Source organism: Cyphellophora attinorum (assembly GCF_001299255.1).
Source record: "Cyphellophora attinorum strain CBS 131958 chromosome Unknown Contig15, whole genome shotgun sequence".
NCBI classification, from domain to species: Eukaryota; Fungi; Ascomycota; class Eurotiomycetes; order Chaetothyriales; family Cyphellophoraceae; genus Cyphellophora; species Cyphellophora attinorum.
The window spans coordinates 532750-553845 of NW_017253243.1; the positions used below are offsets into that span (position 1 = coordinate 532750).

General features: G+C 54.4%; 7 protein-coding genes across 7 annotated transcripts; 4 read left to right on the forward strand and 3 right to left on the reverse strand.

The window, feature by feature from the left end:
• Window positions 1-339: 339 nt before the first annotated feature.
• AB675_5166 (Lysophosphatidylcholine acyltransferase) lies at window positions 340-1814 on the forward strand (the record flags this gene model as incomplete). Its single annotated transcript, XM_018145355.1, has 2 exons — window positions 340-883; window positions 943-1814. 2 exons carry the CDS (start codon window positions 340-342, stop codon window positions 1812-1814), a joined length of 1416 nt encoding a protein of 471 aa, XP_017999279.1.
• Window positions 1815-2221: 407 nt separating this feature from the next.
• Window positions 2222-3997, reverse strand: AB675_5167 (Cohesin subunit rad21; the record flags this gene model as incomplete). The annotated part of the gene is made up of 1 exon (XM_018145356.1): window positions 2222-3997. One exon carries the CDS (start codon window positions 3995-3997, stop codon window positions 2222-2224), a length of 1776 nt encoding a protein of 591 aa, XP_017999402.1.
• Window positions 3998-4580: 583 nt separating this feature from the next.
• Window positions 4581-6504, forward strand: AB675_5168 (GTPase-activating protein gyp1; the record flags this gene model as incomplete). Its single annotated transcript, XM_018145357.1, has 3 exons — window positions 4581-4620; window positions 4693-6182; window positions 6238-6504. 3 exons carry the CDS (start codon window positions 4581-4583, stop codon window positions 6502-6504), a joined length of 1797 nt encoding a protein of 598 aa, XP_017999394.1.
• A 628-nt stretch (window positions 6505-7132) lies between these two features.
• On the forward strand, window positions 7133-12605 carry AB675_5169 (uncharacterized protein; the record flags this gene model as incomplete). Its single annotated transcript, XM_018145358.1, has 3 exons — window positions 7133-10221; window positions 10278-12216; window positions 12276-12605. 3 exons carry the CDS (start codon window positions 7133-7135, stop codon window positions 12603-12605), a joined length of 5358 nt encoding a protein of 1785 aa, XP_017999205.1.
• Window positions 12606-13088: 483 nt separating this feature from the next.
• Window positions 13089-14221, forward strand: AB675_5170 (uncharacterized protein; the record flags this gene model as incomplete). Its single annotated transcript, XM_018145360.1, has 3 exons — window positions 13089-13847; window positions 13944-14117; window positions 14171-14221. 3 exons carry the CDS (start codon window positions 13089-13091, stop codon window positions 14219-14221), a joined length of 984 nt encoding a protein of 327 aa, XP_017999290.1.
• A 2119-nt stretch (window positions 14222-16340) lies between these two features.
• On the reverse strand, window positions 16341-18358 carry AB675_5171 (WSC domain-containing protein 2; the record flags this gene model as incomplete). Its single annotated transcript, XM_018145361.1, has 4 exons — window positions 16341-16617; window positions 16704-17077; window positions 17796-18130; window positions 18205-18358. 4 exons carry the CDS (start codon window positions 18356-18358, stop codon window positions 16341-16343), a joined length of 1140 nt encoding a protein of 379 aa, XP_017999331.1.
• An 883-nt stretch (window positions 18359-19241) lies between these two features.
• AB675_5172 (putative permease) lies at window positions 19242-20986 on the reverse strand (the record flags this gene model as incomplete). Its single annotated transcript, XM_018145362.1, has 2 exons — window positions 19242-20087; window positions 20141-20986. 2 exons carry the CDS (start codon window positions 20984-20986, stop codon window positions 19242-19244), a joined length of 1692 nt encoding a protein of 563 aa, XP_017999210.1.
• Between the last annotated feature and the right edge of the window lie 110 nt (window positions 20987-21096).

Here is a 21096-nt window from a genome sequence, read left to right on the forward strand (position 1 = left end):
TATTCTATTTCCTCCTGTCGCTGGGCATTCTCCGCGTCAAGGCAAGCCAACAGGGTTGCGCCGCCATCAGGGAGTGCTCGCATATTTCAGGTTGCCAGGAATATGATCTGTAACGCTGTCATCTAGCAGGCTCGAAACGTCCATGATGCATGCTAGAATATATAGGGTTAGGGTGGTGAAAGCTTCGGGAAGGGCAAATTTGGCCGCACCGATGACACGTGCGGCGATCTCGACGATTTCCTTGCGCCAACCTTACCCAACAATTTCTCTTCAGCCATCACTCATTCTGGCTGGTTTCATTCCTGCATCGAAGGCCTCGGAGTCGCCAGATGGGCCTCGATGACAGCCTCAGAGTCTGGTGATGCTCCTCCACATCCATCGACTGGCATAGCGCCCAACCTTGAGCAGCCCAGTCTTTTCTGGCGAACGGCGAGTCAGGCCACACTACTCGGAACAGCGACACTATGTCGTCTGTTCCTCTATGGCCTGAATAAGACTGAAGTGCACGGCTTCCCGGCCTTCTATGAACTCTTGAGATCCCGCGACGACCCTACAAAGCGGGAACGTGGACTCTTGACTGTGTCCAACCATGTCTCGGTCATGGACGATCCCATAATATGGGGAACACTGCCACTGTCCGGACACCGTTTCGGCGCGCCGCAAAGGATACGATGGGGTTTCGGCAGCCACGACATATGCTTCACAGCCGCCTTCCGCTCCCAATTCTTTACACTGGGACAAGTCCTACCCACCCATCGATCCGCCCACTCCCAGTTTGGCGGGCCATACCAGTACACCATGACCGAGGCGATCCGCCTCCTCTCGCCGATACAGGCTCCGCTGGCGTTCAAGAGAAGTGGAAGACGATGTCCAATACGCCATGGTCCCACCCGTCAAGTCTGTCCACCACCTCTCACCCACCAACCTGGCCCCACGACGCAGTCGATCCCTTCTCCGACCTCCCGCTCGCACCACACTACCCCTCGTACCCCGCCGACGAACGCAACTACCTCGCACCTTCCCGCTATGCGAGCAACAATTTTGCCTGGGTGCACATCTTCCCGGAGGGAATGATACACCAGTCGGAGAACTACGACATGCGCTATTTCAAGTGGGGGATTGCGAGGTTAATTTTGGAGCCGCCAGTGTGTCCGGATGTTGTACCGATGTGGATTGAGGGGACAGATCAGGTTATGCATGAGAGTAGGGAGTTTCCCAGATTCATTCCCAGGGCGTTCAAAAGGATTTCTGTCACGTTTGGAGCGAAGGTCGACACCGATGCCCGGTTTGGGGACTTGAGGGCACGGTGGGAGGGCTTGGAAAGGAGGAGTAAGGGTGTCAAGGACGCCAACCCGTCGTCAACAATTTCGTTCTTACGACCCGGCTCAGGATCATCGTTGTTCTCGTTCTCCTCGCTCAAATCTCTCCTTTGGAGAATACCTTTAACTCCTGCGGGCACCACCCTCGCCAGCAACTCGACCCAGTCTGACCGTTCAACCGAGCCAACCAGCGAGCAGGCAGAACAAAACCACCTCAACATCGGCCTCCCTCTACCCAATTTGGACAAGACTCCACGCCTGCAACAAGAGATCGAAGCCCTATGGGAGGAGACAGCTTTCCGTGTCCGCGAAGAGGTGCTGAAGCTACGTCGTGCGCGCGGCTGGCCGGACGAGGACCCGAAGGCCAGTGCCGCGGAGACTTGGGCTAGGGAGGGAAAGGTGGTGGAGGAGAGGAAAGCCAGTGGGATCAGGAGTGGGAGGGAAGGAGGAAAGGCCAAAAGAATGGAGGATGGGAGCTGGGTTGGTGGTCCTTGACTGTTTGTTGTTGGTAAACTTGATGGACAACAGCACGGTGTAATTAGCGCACCGGAGAAGTCGGAAAACGATCAAAGTAGAGATAGAAAGATCATTCTTATTCAGCACTTCTCTATCCAAGAGCGCCATTTGGTCTGCCATCCAAGCGTGCTATCCCATGTTCCTCCCAAAATCTCTGCCATTCCCTATAGAGTCTCAAAAAAGGTCGAAACGCCAGACTCGTATGCACGCGGGGTTCCGCCGCTCATGCCGCTTAGTATGGGTATCCTGACATCGTGTGCCCGCTCGAGGTATCCACGAATGTGGGTTAGTTGTGGTGATACATCGCCAGCAACCAGAACTCCGTGCGCTCTTTGCTGTGATCATCGAAACCAACGCCATGGCACTCCGCAAACATAGCTCCAAGCTCAAGCTGCGACCTCGACCACTCTGCCCGTCTCCGGCACCCCAACCGATTCGTCGCCTTCCTGGTCAGCACGCACGTCCTCAGCCCAACTCCCCCACAGCCCTCTCTTGCCCCGAATTCGTAATGGCAGCCCCAGCGCTCCACCGCCCTGCTCCACTTTGATCGCATCTTTCGTCGCCAGCACCAGTGTTTCGAAGAACATTTTTGTCGCGTCTTCTCTTGAAGCCCTGCCTTCGGGGATGATATCTTGCAGGAGGACACTCTTTTTGGGACTAGACGAGGTTTCGCTGCCGCCGAGCTTTTCGCGGAGCAAGTGCACAGCGCGTTTCGTGCCAAGACTGACAGCGCCTGAATCAGCAGGGTGGATCAGCGGGATAGTGGTGTCGTCGAAATTGGGGTGACTGTCGTCTAGACCGAATATGCCCTCGTCGTCTTCGCCTGTCACGATGTCCTGGAGCGCAGGGTTAGAGGGGTCGATGGGTGAGTGGTGGTCTTCTGCGCCGATGCCTTCGTCTTCAGGATCCTCGATGCGAGGGGATTTGGATGCCTGCTCTTCTTCGGAGTCGGAGATGCCGGCTATGCCACTGTCACGCTTGCGTTTCCGCTGGTTGGATGAGGAAGAGAAGCGGAGGACGGCGTCGAAGGACAACAGGCCTTGCAGCTCGGGCGCCCACAGGGAGTTTGTGTCGGTCGTATTGACGAAGGCGCCGGATTTGGAGAGATTCATCAGGTTGAGCAGGGATGGGTCGCGAGGGAGGAATTGGGGTGCCTTGAGGATTTTGGAGCGGTCTTCGGATTGGGCTTTGATCTCGCGGTTGTGGAGGACGGTTTCGAGGTCGGGTTCGATAGGTTTGAACTTTTTGGAGCGTTGCTTTTGTTGGACTGCGATGGAGGTTGTGGTTTCGTCTTCGGCGGTGGGTTGGTTGAAGGTGGTGTCGAGGTCGCGGGCTTCTTCGGGGTTGAGGTCTGAGAGGGGAGAGGTACCGCGGCGGGACTGGGGGACGGTTGAGCCGCGGATCTGGGCTGTCTCGTCTTCGGGGAGGATGATGTGGCCTTCGTCGTCGTCCATTGGGAGGGGCATGTCGTCGTCGTTGGTGGTTGGGAGTGGAGGTTCGTTGTCGCCGAAGTCGAGGACTAGATCGTCGTCTTTGTAGAATTGCTCGCCGCCTAGAGTCTGGTCGTTGAGGTCGGCTGGAGCATTTCGGCCTTGCTGGATGCTGACTGTAGTGTCCTCGTTGTCGCCGAAGTCGAGCTGTAGATCGTCGTCGTGGATCATGACGTCGTCACCGGGACTCATGCGGGACTGTCCGCTCATTCTGGGGTTCAGACTGCTTGTCCAGTCGTTGTCGTAGTCTTGTGTTGGACCTGGAAGAGCAGGTTTCTGTGACATTGTTGGGTATGCGAAATCCATTGCTGGGAACAGATCGTCGATTGTGAGGAGCTCTGGAAGATTTAGATCCGTTCCTGTGATGGCGTTGGCGGGCAGATCATGGCTGCCGGTGTTCTTGAATGTCATCCGGATCTTGAGGAGTGCTTCGTGGCAGTCATCTTGCAGATATTTGGCCTTCTTGCCGTAGATGCGGACAACACCCAGCATGAGGTTGCCGTGCAGTCGGAGTGCCATAGGAGCATTGTTCTGGTTGAGGATGACCTTGATGTCCTGATCAATGTCGGATTGCAGCACTTGCGACTTGGACAGCTTGCGCTCAATGTTGGCGGCAAGCCACACCTTGGCCAGCGGGCCTGTCTTGGACAGGAGCTGGTCGACGTAGAACATCCTGGCGACGCGATCGCGTGTCTGTGGTGTTCGAGGGAAGGGTGCGCACCGTGCGCAAGGTGTCACAACGCGTCAGATCAGTGCCCTGTTTGTATATTTGTCGCAACCTTCAGCGCTCGCGCGTCCAAAGCGCAAACTCAATTGTACGATATCCAAGAACCGATGAGGACTATGCGATGTCGGATGACGGATGTGGGAGGGACGAAAGATGAACCTCGATGAGTGGTGTGTGAGGCGACGGTGAGGAGGACAGAGCGTCGGCGGGAGGTTGGCGTTGAATGTCAACTTCAGCGCGCCGCGCCGCAGAAGGGGGGCTGGGTCATTTGAAGCAAAATCAATGGTGATCTGGGTCATTTGAACACGCGATTCGGAACTGATCACCGAGGACATCGATCGCGGCCACCGACGTCAAGGTTAAAATGTTCACGTGGACGAGACAGTCGTGTAGAGACACGGGTTTCCAATACCTACCGAGCATTGTCCAAGGCTGAAGGTACATGTCGGAGTCGCCTGGGAGTCCTCCACGCCTTCAAGGATGCATACATTAGATTAATATAGCGTCCACGAGACCGCCACTGCTACGATGGCGAGCAAGAAGTCTCAGCAGGAGATGGTGCAGGTCGGTGTGTGGATCTCACAGCACGCGATTTATCTGGTGCTCTGGCTTGTCAAGTACTAACAGAGCTATGACACAGGGAACAATGAGCGATCGGCCTCGCCTTTTTGGCGGAATCGACCGTCAGTCGAGCGGCAGTCCTCTGGCACCAAACCAACGAAAGTCATAGGCGCCTCCTATTCGCACGCCGATATGCTGAAGTTTGACTCGCTGTCGCTCGGGTCTGGCTCACGGCCGCAGACGCCGCCTACGACCTCTTCGAATCGAGCATCACCCACACCTCCGGTCAACCGATTCCAGTCGCCCGGCCGAAAGCCGTATGGTGGTTTGGGCGGCTCCAGTCTGGGCAGTTGGGATGTCATCAACTCTCCTGACGGCGACGACGACATCACGTTCAACGACGAGGATGAGGACGAATTTGGCCTGCCCAGTCTCGAGAGCATGCGCAAGAGAAGGAATGTGAAGAGCCCTGGTTTTCCTGATCTGTCGCCCCAGCCAAGTCACACGAGCTCGCGATATGGCCAGTCGTCGATGCTACAGCATGTTCGGTCCAGCAGCTTCGATATTGCCGAAGAAAGGAACCCGCTGTCATATCCGAGCGCGAAGAAAGGTGAAGGCAAGATTCTAAGACCACAGTATAAGGACCTGTTGAAGGATCCAGCCAATTCATTGCATCTGATTGATCACCCGACGATGGCTGCGGGCTCCGATGCGAAAGCAGCCGAAGCACACAACACTCGAATATCTCGCATAAACAAGTTCAAGAGAATATTACAATCGAGTTCCGTATCAATGTCCGAGATACGGTCCGCGGCGTGGTCTGGTGTTCCGGACGAGGTGCGTGCTGTAACATGGCAAATACTGTTGGGCTATCTCCCCGTAAACAGCGAACGAAGAGTGGCAACACTAGAGCGTAAACGAAGAGAATACGCGGACGCTGTCAAGCAATCTTTTGGAGCCGGCACGACAGGTACCAAGAACGGCACTGGATCAGGACTGGCCGGAATGGCTTCCAATCCTCCCGTCACCACTGGTCGTGGACGTGGACTAGACGAATCTATTTGGCACCAGATCAGTATAGACATCCCACGCACGAGTCCGCATATTCCTTTGTACCAGTTTGAGGCAACTCAGCGGTCGCTCGAGCGTATACTGTATGTCTGGGCGATCCGACATCCTGCCAGTGGATATGTGCAAGGTATCAACGACCTCGCTACGCCGTTCTGGCAGGTGTTCTTGGGCATGTATATCACTGATCTCAATATTGAGAGCGGCATGGATCCTGGTCAGTTGCCGCGGCCAGTCCTGGACGCTGTAGAAGCGGACACATACTGGTGCTTGACAAAACTACTCGAGGGGATCCAAGACAATTACATCGTCGGCCAACCTGGAATTCATCGCCAGGTTGCCGCCTTACGGGATTTGACCACCCGAATAGACTCCACGTTGGCGAAGCACTTTGAAGACGAAAGTGTAGAGTATATGCAATTCAGCTTCAGATGGATGAATTGCCTTCTGATGCGGGAGCTGACCATCCGGAACGTCATCCGGATGTGGGATACTTATATGGTACATGACCTCTATTCGTTGCATTTATGCATAATAGCTAACATCGATCGTCCAGGCTGAGGAGAACGGCTTTTCTCAGTTCCACTTATACGTCTGCGCAGCATTTCTGGTTAAATGGTCTGACCAACTACTGAAGATGAGCTTCCAGGAGATCCTGATGTTTCTGCAAGCTCTGCCGACACGAGAATGGACCAATAAGGATGTCGAGTTACTTCTCTCCGAGGCTTTCATCTTCCACAGCCTCTTCCACAAGAGTAAGGCGCACTTAAGAGGAAGCAGCAATAATGAGCTCAGGATGGGTGGGCTTGGTCCGCCTGGGTAGGTACTGTAGAATGCAAAATTTTACAACAGCCAGGCAGCACTCCGAAGTCTCGAACGCAGTTGCCAGACGAACATGCAGTTGCCTTTCCATGTAGTACGAGGTCTGCGCCTTCCTCAGATACATCGCTTCGCAGAATCTCTAGCTACCTAGCAGTCACTACCTACTCGAGGGAACCTTGGAGTCCGGGGGAATTCGTTTCATCGTGTACAACCTCAGGTGAGCATCAGCCTCTACTAATGCTGCTTCCAGAGCAAAGACAAGACGTTACAAGAAGATTGCGTCTCTACACCTGATGGAAGTCGGGCGCTAGTCACAGAAATGTCACGTCTTCGATTCTCTCGGAGCGTTTGCCGGGTCCTTTCGTCACCCCCGTTCTCGAAGAACATCTGCTCTCAAGTATTGACCCCGAAATCCGAGTGCTTCACCCAGCACTTGGCAACTTCAGCACGACCAGAACGACTTCACTTCAGCTTATCCGAGGACTGATGTGCTTTTCTACCAACAATACTGCGATCACCTCACTTCCCAGAGCCTTGTTCTGTCCGCAACTGACAGGTAACTCCAGGATCTCATTGAGCCCTGCCATTGACCTGGTTGCAGCTGTCCTTTGATACTTCTGCTAGTCAGGATGCCTCGCCAGTTCTCCAAGCCCGATCTGCAGAGGCTTCTGCAAGCCGAAGATATCGCTCAAGTTGTCCTTGAGCCAAAACTCGTGCTGAGATCAACACCTCCGACACATGCTGTTGAGCAGAGGCACACAACACAAGCCACAGACATCATCGCCAACGAGAAAATCAGCGAGAAGAGGAAGCCACCATTCTGGAAGACTGCGAGGCGTAAGCAAAGCTACACGTTCAAACTTGTGACCGATGCTCTTCCCAATGCCGTCGCAACCAACGAGCCTACTGGAGTCATTCAAGCACTGCTTGACATCGGCGGCAGTTCATCTTATGTAAAGAATGCAGAAACAAGGAACAGTCTCGAGACATCACGATCAGCATTGCTACTGCAGGCTACGAGCATCGGCAACCTGGATACTATATCTTTGCTAGCGTCCATCATACCATGTCCCCGTCTCGATGAAGCACTCGCGCAAGCGCTCGCTTCCGCAAACCACAGCACAATAATGCGTCTGCTGGAGCATGGCGCCAACCCCAACAGTTGCAGTACACAGATCATGGCGTTTGCCGCAGCTGGTCAGCATATGCAGCTTGCGCTACTCCAACAGGCTCCGAGACAAATTCTTGCCGGGCTGGCATTCGCTGCGCTTGATGGTGCTGTTGCGAGTGGCTGCAGCAAAACACTATCCTTACTTGCCAGCATCGCAGACCTGCATGAGCATACTGCTGTTTCTGCTTTGTCGGAGACGGTCCACAAGGGTGACGTTAAGATGCTGCTGATCATTCTTGCTCGATGCTCTGAGTTGCTGAGGTCGGATTTACTCGACAAGCACGTGCTCGAGGTGTTTGAGAGCACATCGCTCGACCCAGCCTTAAGATGCCAATTCACCGATGCCCTTCTGTATGCTGGGGCTGACGGCAATGACACCAGTGCCACCTTCTGCTCTGCCGTCGAACGTGGCGAGGTGGGCGTCGTTGAGTTATTCATCAAGCACAAGGTCGATGTCAATTGGCCGAGAGGGCAAGCTCAAGCTGCGTGCTTTGCTGCGCGGACTGGAAACACTCAGCTACTCCAACGTGTGCTCAGTGCGGGAAGTCTGTCAACAGAGGGAGCTTGCCGAGTCCTCGCAGGACTGTCTCGAACTATGCCAGCAAGTGAGCGGCTGGCCATGCTCAACAAGCTACTTCATGCCGGCGCACGCGGACCAGCCGTTGACCAGGCACTTGTCTTTGCAGTTCGAGATGCGAACGACAACGAAGTCCAGTTGCTGAGACACAACGGCGCACGTATCGGCTCTGACGCTACTGCTCTTGTGGAGGCAATTAGCGCTGATCGGCCTCAAACTGTGTCAATCTTGCTGAGCGGCAATGTCGACACCACCGTATTGCAGCGGGCGTTCCCAGCTCTGCGGCGAGCTACCAAAGACAGAAGATTCGAGATGACGAAGATGCTCCTCGATAAAGGTGCTCGGGGCGAGGCGATCTCCGCTGCATTATCAGAAGCGGTGTGTGATCAGAAATCGACGCGTGACGAGAGACTTATAGAAATCCTGATCAACGCTGGTGCCGACCCATCGTTTGGCCGCGCTAGCAGTTTTCGTCACGTTGTCAGTCGTTGTGATCTGAGGATGTTCAGTCGCTTGCTGCACTCGCCGATATCAACGGAGACTGCATCGGACATCGTGTCGGACGTGGCAACGAAGAGCGATACCGATACAAGGTATCGCTTCTACGAGCAACTAATCGCAGGTGGCGTACCTCGCGAGGGCATGTCCAGAGCGCTCATTTTGGAGCTTTCGAACACGCACAGCAACACAGCCATCTGCGAACTGTTGCTACACAAGGGCCACGCCGATATCAGTTTCGACTCCGGTAGAGCTCTTGCAATCGCAGCAGCCAAGAACGATGCAAGCATGCTCAATCTGCTTGTCAGTGGTCAATCGGTCTCGGCTACTGCCGTTAGGCCTGCTCTTATCTCCATTATACAGTCAAAGACATTCGATGATGAAACGAAGGCTTCTAGAATCAGACGACTGAACGTCACGCCATTAATTGCTTACGAGGGCATTGCTGCATCGGTCCAGTATTGCGCAAAGCACTGTGCCTCCGGATCTACCTGGCCTTTGGCAGCATTCTCCGCTTTGATCGACCAGAAACCCGACATCAATGCCGAACAAGGTGGTTTGCTGGGAGACGCAATCGCGCATTCAGCGCTCTCGCTTCTCCGCCTCTTGCTGAACCTGAAGCCATCACAGGCGGTACTTGACATCGCCCTGATGAGCTGCTTGTCAATCACAAACGAGGAGACTTGCATTGAGCATCTGGAAGCACTTCTCAAATGTCAGCCGACGAAGGAAGGCATCTCACGTGCACTCGTTGCTGCCTTCCAGCACGACAAGCCCTTGTCGATCTGCAAGCTACTTCTCAATCATGGTGCTGATGTGGAGTATGGCAACCACAAAGCTGTCGTCTACGCATTTCGCAATCAGAACGTTGGCGCTATCCAGCTTATCTTCGCGTCTAACTCCAGTCAGCAGATGCTTGCCACGGCATTCGATTCTGCCATCCAACAATCAGACCCTACTGTTGTTTTCGACTTGGTCAGCTTCACACTCAAGGCAGGCTTTCGAGGGCTTCCGGTATATACATTGGTACTGAGTATTGTGCAAGCCCAGCAGACGGACATGCGATTGCTGCAGCTATGCATTGATCATGGCGCGATGAGCTACGCTCAGGACAGCCAGTGCGCCGTACATGCCACCATTACACAGAAGCTCGACGTTGTCCGCGTGTTGGCGCAAAATGCGTTCACTTCATCGATGGCTTGTGATTGCATCAGGGCTTGCGTCGATCAGGGTGTTCTTCTGAACTGCAGCGCCGACCTTGTAGCCCTCCTACTGGGGAAGGGCGCGCATGGGCCAGTGCTCTCCGTCGCCTTGCTTCATGTTGTCGTTAACTCAGCGGCTCGCGACAGAAGCTCAAAGATTGATCTGCTGGTGAGGTACGGAGCAGACGTCAACGCCAGCAATGGAGAGGTGCTCTCAAAAGCGTGCGAATTCGGCGACCTAGGCCTCGCCTTGGCTCTGTCGCAAGCTAGGTCACTGCTCTGACTCGAGCTCGGGCTTTGCATACATTGATCGACACTGAACCCAGGACAGTGCCCACCTCGACCTTCTGCGCCATTCTCGACGTATTGCGGCAGAAGTACGAGCGGGATCAGGTCGAAGCAACTTTCGGGTTGGGAAGGGTCAGTCAGCTGCCTGTGTTGCAGGTATTGCTCACTCGTCGACCTCAGGGCGAGGGAGAACTTCAAGCCATTCTCGATGCGGAGCCTGAGCTTCTGAAGAACTCCCGTACACCTGTCACACTCCTGCCCGGCGGACCCCGGGCGCATATGAACGGGCCGACGGATCTCTTTCATTGGGCACTCGAAGCCTCACCCCGAATTGAGACCAGTCTTCTGTGCATACTCGTCGCGAGAGGCATCGATATCGGCCATGTCAATAGCAAGGGCGAAACGTCAATCATGGTCGCAATAAGGACTGGTAGATCGCAACTCATTGAGCCTCTCCGATTGCAAGGAGCAGATATTTCCCGTCGTGATTACAATGGACGTGCCCCATTGCTATATGCTGTTGAGTTGGGTCAAGCCGATGCTGTCGAGAGACTGGTTTCATTCGCCAAGCCAGACGATGGAAGCCTGCACCAAGCAATACGAAGGCTCGATACTCGCCTGGTTGGTCTGCTATTGAACCACGGACATGACGCGACGATCCCATCACAGTATACTGCACATGGGAAACATACACCCCTTATGGAGCTCTTGTCGCTCAATGTTGATCCATCTCAGCACTATGAGTTCAAAGAGATCGTGCGGATGCTTGTGTCGCATGGTGCTGATCTGACCAAGAAGGTCGACAACAAGCCGTTGATCTGTGCAGCGTTAGATCGGGGTTACGCTATCACTGAGGCTATCCTGGCTGCAGGGCTCAAGGCACGTATAGACGAAGACTGGAACAATTACAACGACGGTCAGCATTGCTATTCCCCTACCCAGTATGCGGTAAGGATGCTCAAGGGCAGTGACGAACATCGCGGGCGCCTTCTTGAGCTTCTGCGAATGTACGGCGCGCAGAAGGAGATCTACTATAGGCTTCAAGGTCCGCAGCCAGACGATGCGGTGGGCATGCCACCTCACCTTGAGCGCCTTGAGCGTCAGCGGCGCGAGAAGCTTCAGCGTGAACAAGATGCCCGAGAGGCCATGGAGCGAGAACGTGAGAATCGGAAACAGCAGCAGCAATTCGATCTTATGCTTGAGCAAGAGCGTCATGATCGAAGTTGGGATTTGAGGCAGGATACTGCAGATCGTGAAGCCAACATCCGCGATGCGAATCATCGCCGGCAAATCGGACACACCAGAGATATCCGCGCAGAGGAGGAAGCGGATCGAGAGTTGGAGGCACGAGCTCGTGTTCGTGAGCAGAATGATCTGCTTAATTACGAAGAGGAGAGAAATCACAACGCGTTAAACTTCGCTCGTCAGCAGCAGAATCTGGAGGTCAAGCACCGTAAGGCACTATTGGGTGCCCAGAATGACGCTCTACAGCGACAGATGCAGTACAAGGGGATGTATTACCAGGGAAAGAATGCTTACGAAGAGGAACAGCATCGCAGATCAATGGCTCGACGGGAGGCATCCCAGTCGAGCAGAGTCGCCAGCATTGAAGACAGAGAGTGGCGTGCTCAGCAGCGACATCAGAGAGCCATCGAAGCTGCACAGACCCGGGACTGGCGTGAGGAGAATCGCCATGAGAGGCAACTGGAGCAGCAGCACCAACTCCGTCTCACACAAGGTGAAGAACGCTATTCTGACGAAGACAGCGTGGGCGAGGACGACGATGAGGAGTCCGCTGACGAGGAATTTGATGCTCACTCGGATGTAAGTCACATTTCTTCCTTCGAGACTCGTCCAAGACTACCGCCTCCCGGCGTGGCAACTCGGACTGTCTCGAGTATTTCCACCTATCCACGGAAGGAGGACTCATCCGTCTCGAACCCTGATGCCCTCGACGTACATCATCCTTCTCCATGGGTAGGTCTGTCCACGCGAGAGTCGTCCAGCTTCTACCCAGGGCAGACTCCCGCGTACAGATCGGATCTATCTCACTCAAATCCGTCTTCGCTTCCACCTTGTGGTACCACATCGACGAGACGTCCGCTGAGTACTCCCGTGACAGCGGACCGTCCTTCGAGGACTTCGCACATCTCCAGGAAACCACTTCGTCCTTCCGGGCATGTGTCACATTTTTCCTAACTTCTGATCTTAGGATTGGCATCGATGAGACGACTTACTATGAGAGAGCTGTCAACACAGCGTCTCTCGAATGGCGTCTTGTAACCGACTGTCATTCGTTCCTACGATTCTGGCTGGGGGACAGTCAGCCGTGCTATACGCGCGCCATCCGCACGGTCGATCACTAAAACAGAGATTCCCAATCGTCGGCCGTGACATGTGCCCTGCTCGTCGGAAACCATATAAGCGCACCAGGAATTAAGACTCACAAGGACTTAAGAGGGCACATCGCAAAGATGGCGGGTACGACGGATACGATGACCGAAGCATCGTTAGTCTTCGGCACGTCAAGGTGTCCGACGCCGTAATCAGTAGCGGGCTTCAGGATGTGATTGGCTCGCTAGCATCTTCTTTCACCCTGGAAGGAAGCCAAGTCCTGGTTGCCTCGAAATGGCAAACCGCTGTTATGTCGACCTCGATCTTCCAGTGCAGCATGGCACCTGAATCTTGCAATAGCGGCTAAAGAACGAGAGCATGCATACCCACTGCTTCTCAAAGTGCTTATCTCATCCTCGATATGGCGTGTATATATGCTCCACGAACGCCCGCATCCGTTTTGGTCTGTTTAGCATCGATCAGCGCCAGTGCAGGCAAGATCAGACCAAACGAGCATGCCATCATTTCTCGGTCTGCCGCTTGAACTTCGAGAGACCATATTCAGCGACGTTCTCGCAGATCTCACAGCATGCCTCGTCATAACCGACACTAAGACCTCTGTCTCAACGACGACACAGTCCTCCTTCAGCGTCTGCGACTTCAACAAACACATCGCTAGTCTCTCACGCCATCATGCTGAGCCAATCACGACCTCACTACTCAGCGTGTGCCGCCAAATTCGGAACGAGACCATTGCCTTGGCAGGTCGGACGCTGGACTTCGCTGTCGTCATCAGCAGCAGCAACGCTGCGCTCGAAGCGACCACTGCCCACATACTGCAGCGACCTTGCATTCCGCCTGGATGGACAATAAAGCTACGCAGCCTGTCAGTGACCACCTATACTTTGGTTACTCATCATGCACCAACTTTCTGGCAGGGCTTTTGGACGAATGTGAGCTCGATGTGCCCGTTTCTGACACACGGGAGCGTCAATCGCTTGAGCTCCAACCTGCAGCTTCTGGGTGGCCAGAGCGAGACTGCGTCCGTGATGAACTACTGCTCGACGAGTTCTGGCGCAGCAACAAAAGTTGATGATATCCTGACTGATGGTCCGGTGATGGGCAAGTACAAAGCAGAAGCACGCGAGCAGTTCTATAGGGTCATCAGCGAGATGCCACTCAAGGGGGAGAGGGGTTGGCGAGTGAGTATGAAGCTGAAGTTTGTGGTCTGGATCACTGGAGTCAGTGTATATGGGTATGATGATTTTGGATGCGTAAGTTCCTTGACCCAGAGTCACTCCAGGCTGGCGTGCATGGCCATGATAGCAATTATCTTCACAAGTGCGCACGCTGACTTTGAAGCAATGCAGTACGTTACAGTGTCCGAGAATGGCGATTCGGCGGCAACACGAGACAGCACTGCCGATCACGATACTCTGAAAGGACACGTCGTTGTTCATCGTCGAGGTGCAGAGGCACGGACACGGGAGACATTTGAGCCTGGGGCTGATGCGGTACAGGTGGCCGTGGGCGAAGTGATGAGTGTAAAGACTCTATCGAGAATTCGCACATGAACAACTTTGTTGACCATCGACAGGCTGGACGAGTACAGAGTTTCGTTGACATGGAGAACATGTTGATCGCCTAGGTTAGAGGCTGTTCATAAAGCCAGCTCGACAGAACATAGAGGACGAGACATCGCAGCAGTCCCTATGCAACGAGCGACAAATCGCACGATCACGCACAACCGGAGCGTTGCCAGAGCCCGCCCCAGCGGAAGTCGGGGCCTCCATGGGACTAAGCCAATCAGGGAGCATGGAGTTCCGAATCGGGTCTATGGCGCGAACCTCCGCTAAGCCGTCCGTCCGCGGTCATCAGTGTTCGACGTTCACTTTCCGTTGTGCTCGTTCGGCAGAGAACGGCGCCTTTAAGAGCGTCGTTGTCGTTCTTCGATGTTTGAGCCAACTGGATCAATGCACAGGCGAAACTGCGAGAGACCGGACATGCGCATGGACCATCTAAGCGACGTACACGGGCAATTCGGGGAAGGCCCTGCGGATGCATATAAAGGTCGAGCCCTCTCCCACCACCTGAGGATTCAGTCCTCACGACCAGTCTCTACACCCGCATCGGATCAGCTCAGACGACTTGAAGCATCCCCACCATTACCGGCGGCATGGCACCGCAGAACATCTACGGCTCAGTAATAACTTGGTGTCCGACCACAAAGATTGGCACCATTCGCGTCACTTCATCCGGACAAGAACTCGCGTTCGGCAAAGCCGATATTGCCGCTACTCGCTGTACGTTGTCTCCCAGATTCTCGGTCAACGTATTCGGGCAGCTGCTCTCCTGTACGATCGTTTGCTTCCCTGTGATGGCACTGTACAGGCTGGCTAACTTTTGACGGGACACAGTTTCTGGCCCATACCAGCCGAAAGTTGGCGATAAAGTCATAGCGAGTCCCAAGGAGGGTGGAGAGGGAGGTCTTTCCGGGATAATGGAGTTCTTGTGAAAGGCGAACAGGCGATTCCTGTGCAGGAGATGTTCGTCGAGGATTGATCTGTCGAGCATTTGCGAGTGGAAAGGCATCCTAGGACATTCTGATATCTGCCATCCGGTAGCACGAGAAAGTTGCTGGTGCTGGGGTCGACATTCGCCGTTCATCGTCCACGCAAATTCGATCGACCATCGCCCAGGGCCACAGAGGTATACGCTGCAGATTCTTTATTTACGTATTAGACCCCATAATCAGATGACGATTACCATTCAGTGAAGAGTTCCCTGTATGCTCTTACATTGCGAAGTAGCGTACGCAATATCAATAGCTGAGACCGGATGACTGCAGTTCTGTTCTGTCCGGCCTTTCAGCAGACCGGTTGACTTTGCACGCGCCTGCCTCGTTACACACTTTGTGCAGCACTGCGGGGGCCATTGGCCGTGCGCATTCGTACTGCTTCCTTGAACACTGCCTCCGGCAGGGCAGGAGCCACCGGCTGACAGTATTCGCGCCTGCCTCGCTAGACATTCGCTACAGCACGGCAGGAGCGATCGTCAGATGGCATGCGCACCTACCTGCCTCTTCAGATTTTCTCCGCAGTGCTGAAGGAGCGACCGGCTTACGGCCTTCGCGCCTGCCTCCGTGTCTTGCCTCGCTCGCCGGTTGACATGACTAGCACAGGCTTTGGAGAGTCCGGTTGAAGACGAGCGTGACTGGTCACTGGTAGCGTCGGATGACAAGGTTGCTCAAATTGGGCCTTCGCAAGACCGGACGATCACGACGCCGGATGACAATGCATCAGACACGCCGTTCTTCCTGAAACTGGATCGATAAGTACGGGCCTTGCACCGCCCTACATGCCGGTTGTGAAGAGAGATGATGCTGTGCTTCTCTCATCAGCGGGCTCTGCGTAGCTGGTCGGAGGTTTTCTGCAGGTTTGTTTGAACGACGATGCAGTTTTGGGAAATCGCAGATATTTTTGGTGGTTCAAGTGTCTATATAGTAAGATGCAAATGGCATAAAGGGTTGGTCTTGCTCGATATAAATGCATCCAGAAGATCAAGATAGTAGTGACACCTAGAGTCTGCAAAGCGACGTCGCCGGCAGTAATGATTATTTACAGTATGTGATGTAATGCTGCGCTGTCCGCACCCGTTAAAACGCAAGTGATTCTAGAATTTTGCTCCTGGATCCCATGAATGCGAAGCTGTATATCGGATGCCAATGATAGACAATCACCTCTCATCGGCTGTCGCCAACTGATGATCTAATGATCGCCCCAGCCGCCGTTGTCTTGGCCTCCTCCGCCGCCGCCTCCTCCGTTGCCTTTGTCGGGTCCTGGACCATTCGGGGATGGCCCGTTAGGTGACGGGCCGTTCGGACTTGGTCCGTTGGGAGAGGGGCCATTGGGAGAGGGGCCATTGGGAGAGGGGCCATTAGGGCCTGGCCCGTTCGGTGATGGGCCATCAGGTGACGGACCGTTTGGTGACGGTCCATTTGGAGATGGCGGCGAAGGACCTTGAGGGGTAGGAGATGGCTCCGGCCTGAATATTGAGAGAAAATTGCTTAGCGAACCGAAACGAGAAACCAGGCGTCGAGACCGGCGCGGTTGCGGTGTTGAAAAACTTACTGATCGCGCCAGTCGCGGCGGGTTGTGGTTGTGGTTGTGGGTTTCTTAGTGGTGGTCGTCGTCTTGGTTGTCGTGGTCGTGGTCTTGGTTGTGGGAGACACGGGTGTAGTCGTGCATTTAGTGGACGTCGTCGTGCTCTTGGTCGATGTCTTGGACGTTGTTGTGGTAGTCGTTGGCTTTGTTGTCGTTGTAGTCGTCGTCGACTTTGTTGTGGGACTTACGGGTTTGGTAGTCGTGGTTGACGATGTACGGACTGGCGTTGTGCACTTTGTAGTAGTTTTGTTTGTGCTGGTGGCTTTGGTTGTGGTAGAGGTAGTGCTGGATGGTTTGGTGGTGGTCGTGGTTGTGCTACTGCTCTTGGTTGTAGTTGTAGTCTGTGCAGCATTAGTATGTTATGGATCGAGAGGATAATCTATAGCATCGAATACTCACATTAGTCGTGGGCGCGGGCTTAGTAGTGGTCGTTGTTGAAGTCGTTGTCGTCGAGGAAGTCGTTGTCGACGGAGTTGTTGTGGTGGTGGTAGTAGTCGTGGGAGAGGAAGTAGTGGTGCTGGCAGTAGTGGTGGACGAAGTGGTCGAAGAGCTCGTGCTCGAGGTAGTTGTGGTGGAAGAAGTCGTGGTCGTGCTCGAAGAGTCGCTGGTGGTGGTGGAAGAAGTAGTTGTCGAGTCGGTCGAGGTTGTCGAGGTGGTTGAAGTGGTAGTCGTCGAAGGTGATGTGGTTGTCGACGTTGTGGTGGTAGTGGCGTCAGTTGTGGAAGACGAGGTTGTGGTGTCGGTGGTCGTGGTCGTGGAAGCGCTTGATGTAGTGGTGCTCGTTGTGCTTGTCGTAGTAGTCGTCGTTCCATACTCCGCCCAACAAGCTGAGTTAATCTGGTACACATTGAGGCTATCCTGTCCACCGCAGAACTCGGATGGAGCACCTTCACACGTCATATCACAGCCGTCCGTCGTGCTTTGAGCGGTGGAGGCCAGCGAATTCCCGCACCAACATTCCTTGCCGTACTCCAGCCCAGCATAACCGAAGCCCTGCTGCTGACAGGTCTCTGTGCAAAGCTCTACGGAACTGCTGGCATCGCCTCCAGGCATGCTGACCCGTCGTTCGAGGGAGCGAGCGCTGACGGAGTCAGTGTAGCAGCCAATCGACGACCAGCAGTCGTCGCCAGGGTAGACGTGAGGGGTGAGTGCCGGATTGGTGTAGACCGTGATGCCTCCCGGACCTCCACAGACTTCGGTTGAGTCACCCGGACAAGGCATATTGCAAGAGTCGGAAGTGACGGTCGGCTGATCGAGGCCACAGTAGCACTCCGTCGAGTACTCGGTTCCGGCGTATGGGTAGCCATTGGAGCCGCAGAAGTTCATGCATTCCAGTCCAGTCAAAGCGGCGTCATCCTGGAGGAAGGCCGACGAAAGAACACGATTGGACGGACCTGAAGCGATCAGTAAGGGTAGAGAGATGATGCTGGCAGTTCGATTCTCAGTCGTCGGCGGAGAGATCACTCACTGTCAGCAAAGCAGCCAACGTAGCTCCACCCAGCTGGAGGATGAGAGGATGGGGTAAGGTTCGAGCTGCTGGGATCATCAGTGCGTTGTTTGATTGTCGCCGCGAAGGTGGTCGCGGGAGCCAGTAGTGCGAGTGTAACGAGTGACTTGTACATAATGTACGATAAAGCGAGTGACTGCAGTGAGTTGCGAGATCTTCGGAAGGCCTGCAGGACCTTTGGAAGAGCTGAGCGCTGGCTCTGTACTTATTCTTCCCACCTGGTGCTCATCTAGAACATCCTCGGAGCTTTTGCGGCGGAGATCAGGAGTCATGCTCGGTGCGCGCTCACTCAAATTCTTCCACAACGGGTCATTCGAACACATTTGCGAGGATGATGGCTCACAGCCACAACCCACAGAAAACAATAGCATGGGAGCGCCCGGTCTTTTCTGGCTTGTGTGGCCGCCCAGTGTGTTGCCAGATAAGCAACCGAAGCAATAAAATACGTAGCCGGCAGGTGCAAACAAGTTTTGCTGAATGCGTCGACTATTGAAGCCACAGCAGGGAAGCAATCTCGTGCAGCGGTGTGTGGTGGGTCCATGGCTCACGTGAGTGGATCGGGCTGAAGCGAAAGCTTAAATCTGAGCTTAAATTTCAATACCGATCAATCCAGATCTCGGCCCCTACTAGGGGTATGAGTGCCACCTTCTTTGGGCAATCACATCCGTGCTGGCAGCAGCGTCAACAGTGGCGACTTTGGCGCAGGCGGCCCACACGCACTTTCGGGAATATTGCTGACAATTTTTGTGTCATCCGTCCATTCATGACATGCCCTGCAACTGAGCCATGCACTTTGGGGACAGATGCTGAGAGCATTGCAGGAGGGCGTTGTGCCATGTTCACCACGTTGACACTTTATCATGTCTTGGCACTTAAATGCAGCTGAAGCTTGAAGGGTCCGTAGCACCGTGCATTAATCATGGTGGACATCTCATCCTCTAGCCTATCGTCTGTACAGTATGTTTATCTCTAGCAATCGATTGCTCCGAAACTGGTCGTCACACCCCGACGACCTTTCCCTCTGCCGTCTTCTCGTCCGTGGGAGTCTCCGCCCGATGCCCGTCAACCTTGACCTCCTCGCTATCCTCAAGCAGGGCAACACCCAACTTGGCGGCCTCGCCTTCAGTGAAAGTCTGGTAGTAATCGACATCGTCGAATTCGCCAGCTCCTCTGGGCGGGAACACTGTGCACAGCCCGTAGTAGACCACGAAGCTGATCACCAGGCCCAAGGGAAAAGCTAGATAGTACAGTTCCATGAGAGCTTTCGGGATGGTGATGGTGGTATTGACAGTTGCAATAAACCCGGGCAGCTGGGACGCCCAGCCAACGACCCATGCGCAGAAGGCGCGAGGGTTGATTCCAGCAACGTAGTAGTAGATTCCTTCTGATGATGGTCGGTAAAGGTCCGAGAGCTTGACACGCTGCTTCTTGATGAAGAAGTAATCGCAGATCTGAATGCCGCACATGGGCCCAAGGAAGACGCTGTAAGCACCCATGACGGAGATGAATGTGCTGGCGGACGAAAGAAGCTCCCATGGACACATGGCGATAGATAGAACTAGGGCAAAGTATGCGCCACGTCGGATGTTGAAGAACTTCGGGAACAGTCCAGCTAGATCCATACCAGCCGAAAACGCATTGTCGATGGTGTTGATAGCCAGCTGACAGGTAACGAGACCACAACCGGCGAAGAAGACGGCGGCGCGACACTTGGAGCTGTATGTGTCGTCAAGCCACTTGAGGAGCAAGTCAGGAGGGTTCCAGTAGGCTTCGCCGTACAGTCCGACCGTGGCTGAGCTGGTGAGGCAGCCGAACAATGGCAAGATCGTGCCCAATGTAGTGATCTGTTGTGCATAGTCAGTCAAATAGTCACCGGGTAGGGGGACTGATGACATACGGAGAACCATTGACCAAACACTTGGTCACCAGGCCTGCGAGCGAAACGCGAGTAATCGGCCTGGTTCGTAAGGCCCACAGCGATACCTCCTATGGTGATTGTGATACCTTGCACAATGGCCCAACCAAGCTGACTGCCTGACTGAGCCTTTGCTGGAGCGGAAAGGAGCGGACCAGCGCCCTTGGCAGCGCTGAGGACGTAGATCATCATGGAGATCAGGGTGACAACAGAGATGGTATTCATGGCGAATAGTAGGCGGCGGGTCTTCTCCGGAGGAATGTATAGCATCGGAATGGTGATGATGTTATACACAATCCAGCCCGTTAGGTTTTTGGTGGTAGTATTGGCTGCGGCTGGCAGGGTATTCTCCATATTCTGGTACGATGAGAAGATCGAGCTGAGTACTGCAGAGACGCAGAGGCCGCCGGTCCATGACTGCACTGCGAACCAAGTCAAGCTGAGTATGATGCGCTGAACGATGATGAAATAAGCGCCGTAGACACCCCAGATGGATCGGCTCAGCACGGGAAATCCGATATGCCAGCGTGCGCCGATGGAGCCGTTACACACTGCAACCATAGCGATTATGATCTTTCCGATGATTGTGGCAATCATCGTTTGCCAGACCGACAGGCCGACTCCGACGAGGGCTGCACCCAACTGCCAGTTGCTAAGGGCGATCTGGTTGATTGCCCAGAAGGAGATGTACGCCCACATGTCCCAAAGCCGTCGGGAAGGTGGCAAGGGACGGATGTCATCGTTGATCCAGATGGAGCTCTCGCCTGGTAGGCGCAGGTGAAAGTGGCGGGCTTTGTAGCCACTGAGTCTGTCGCGGATGAAAGACATTGTGAGAGATGAACTTGAAGACACTGATGCTCCCGTATGATGATCTGTGCTGGATCTGGCTCGGATGGGTGGAGGCAGGTGTTGACTTTATAGCTCGCGTGCCCTGGTGT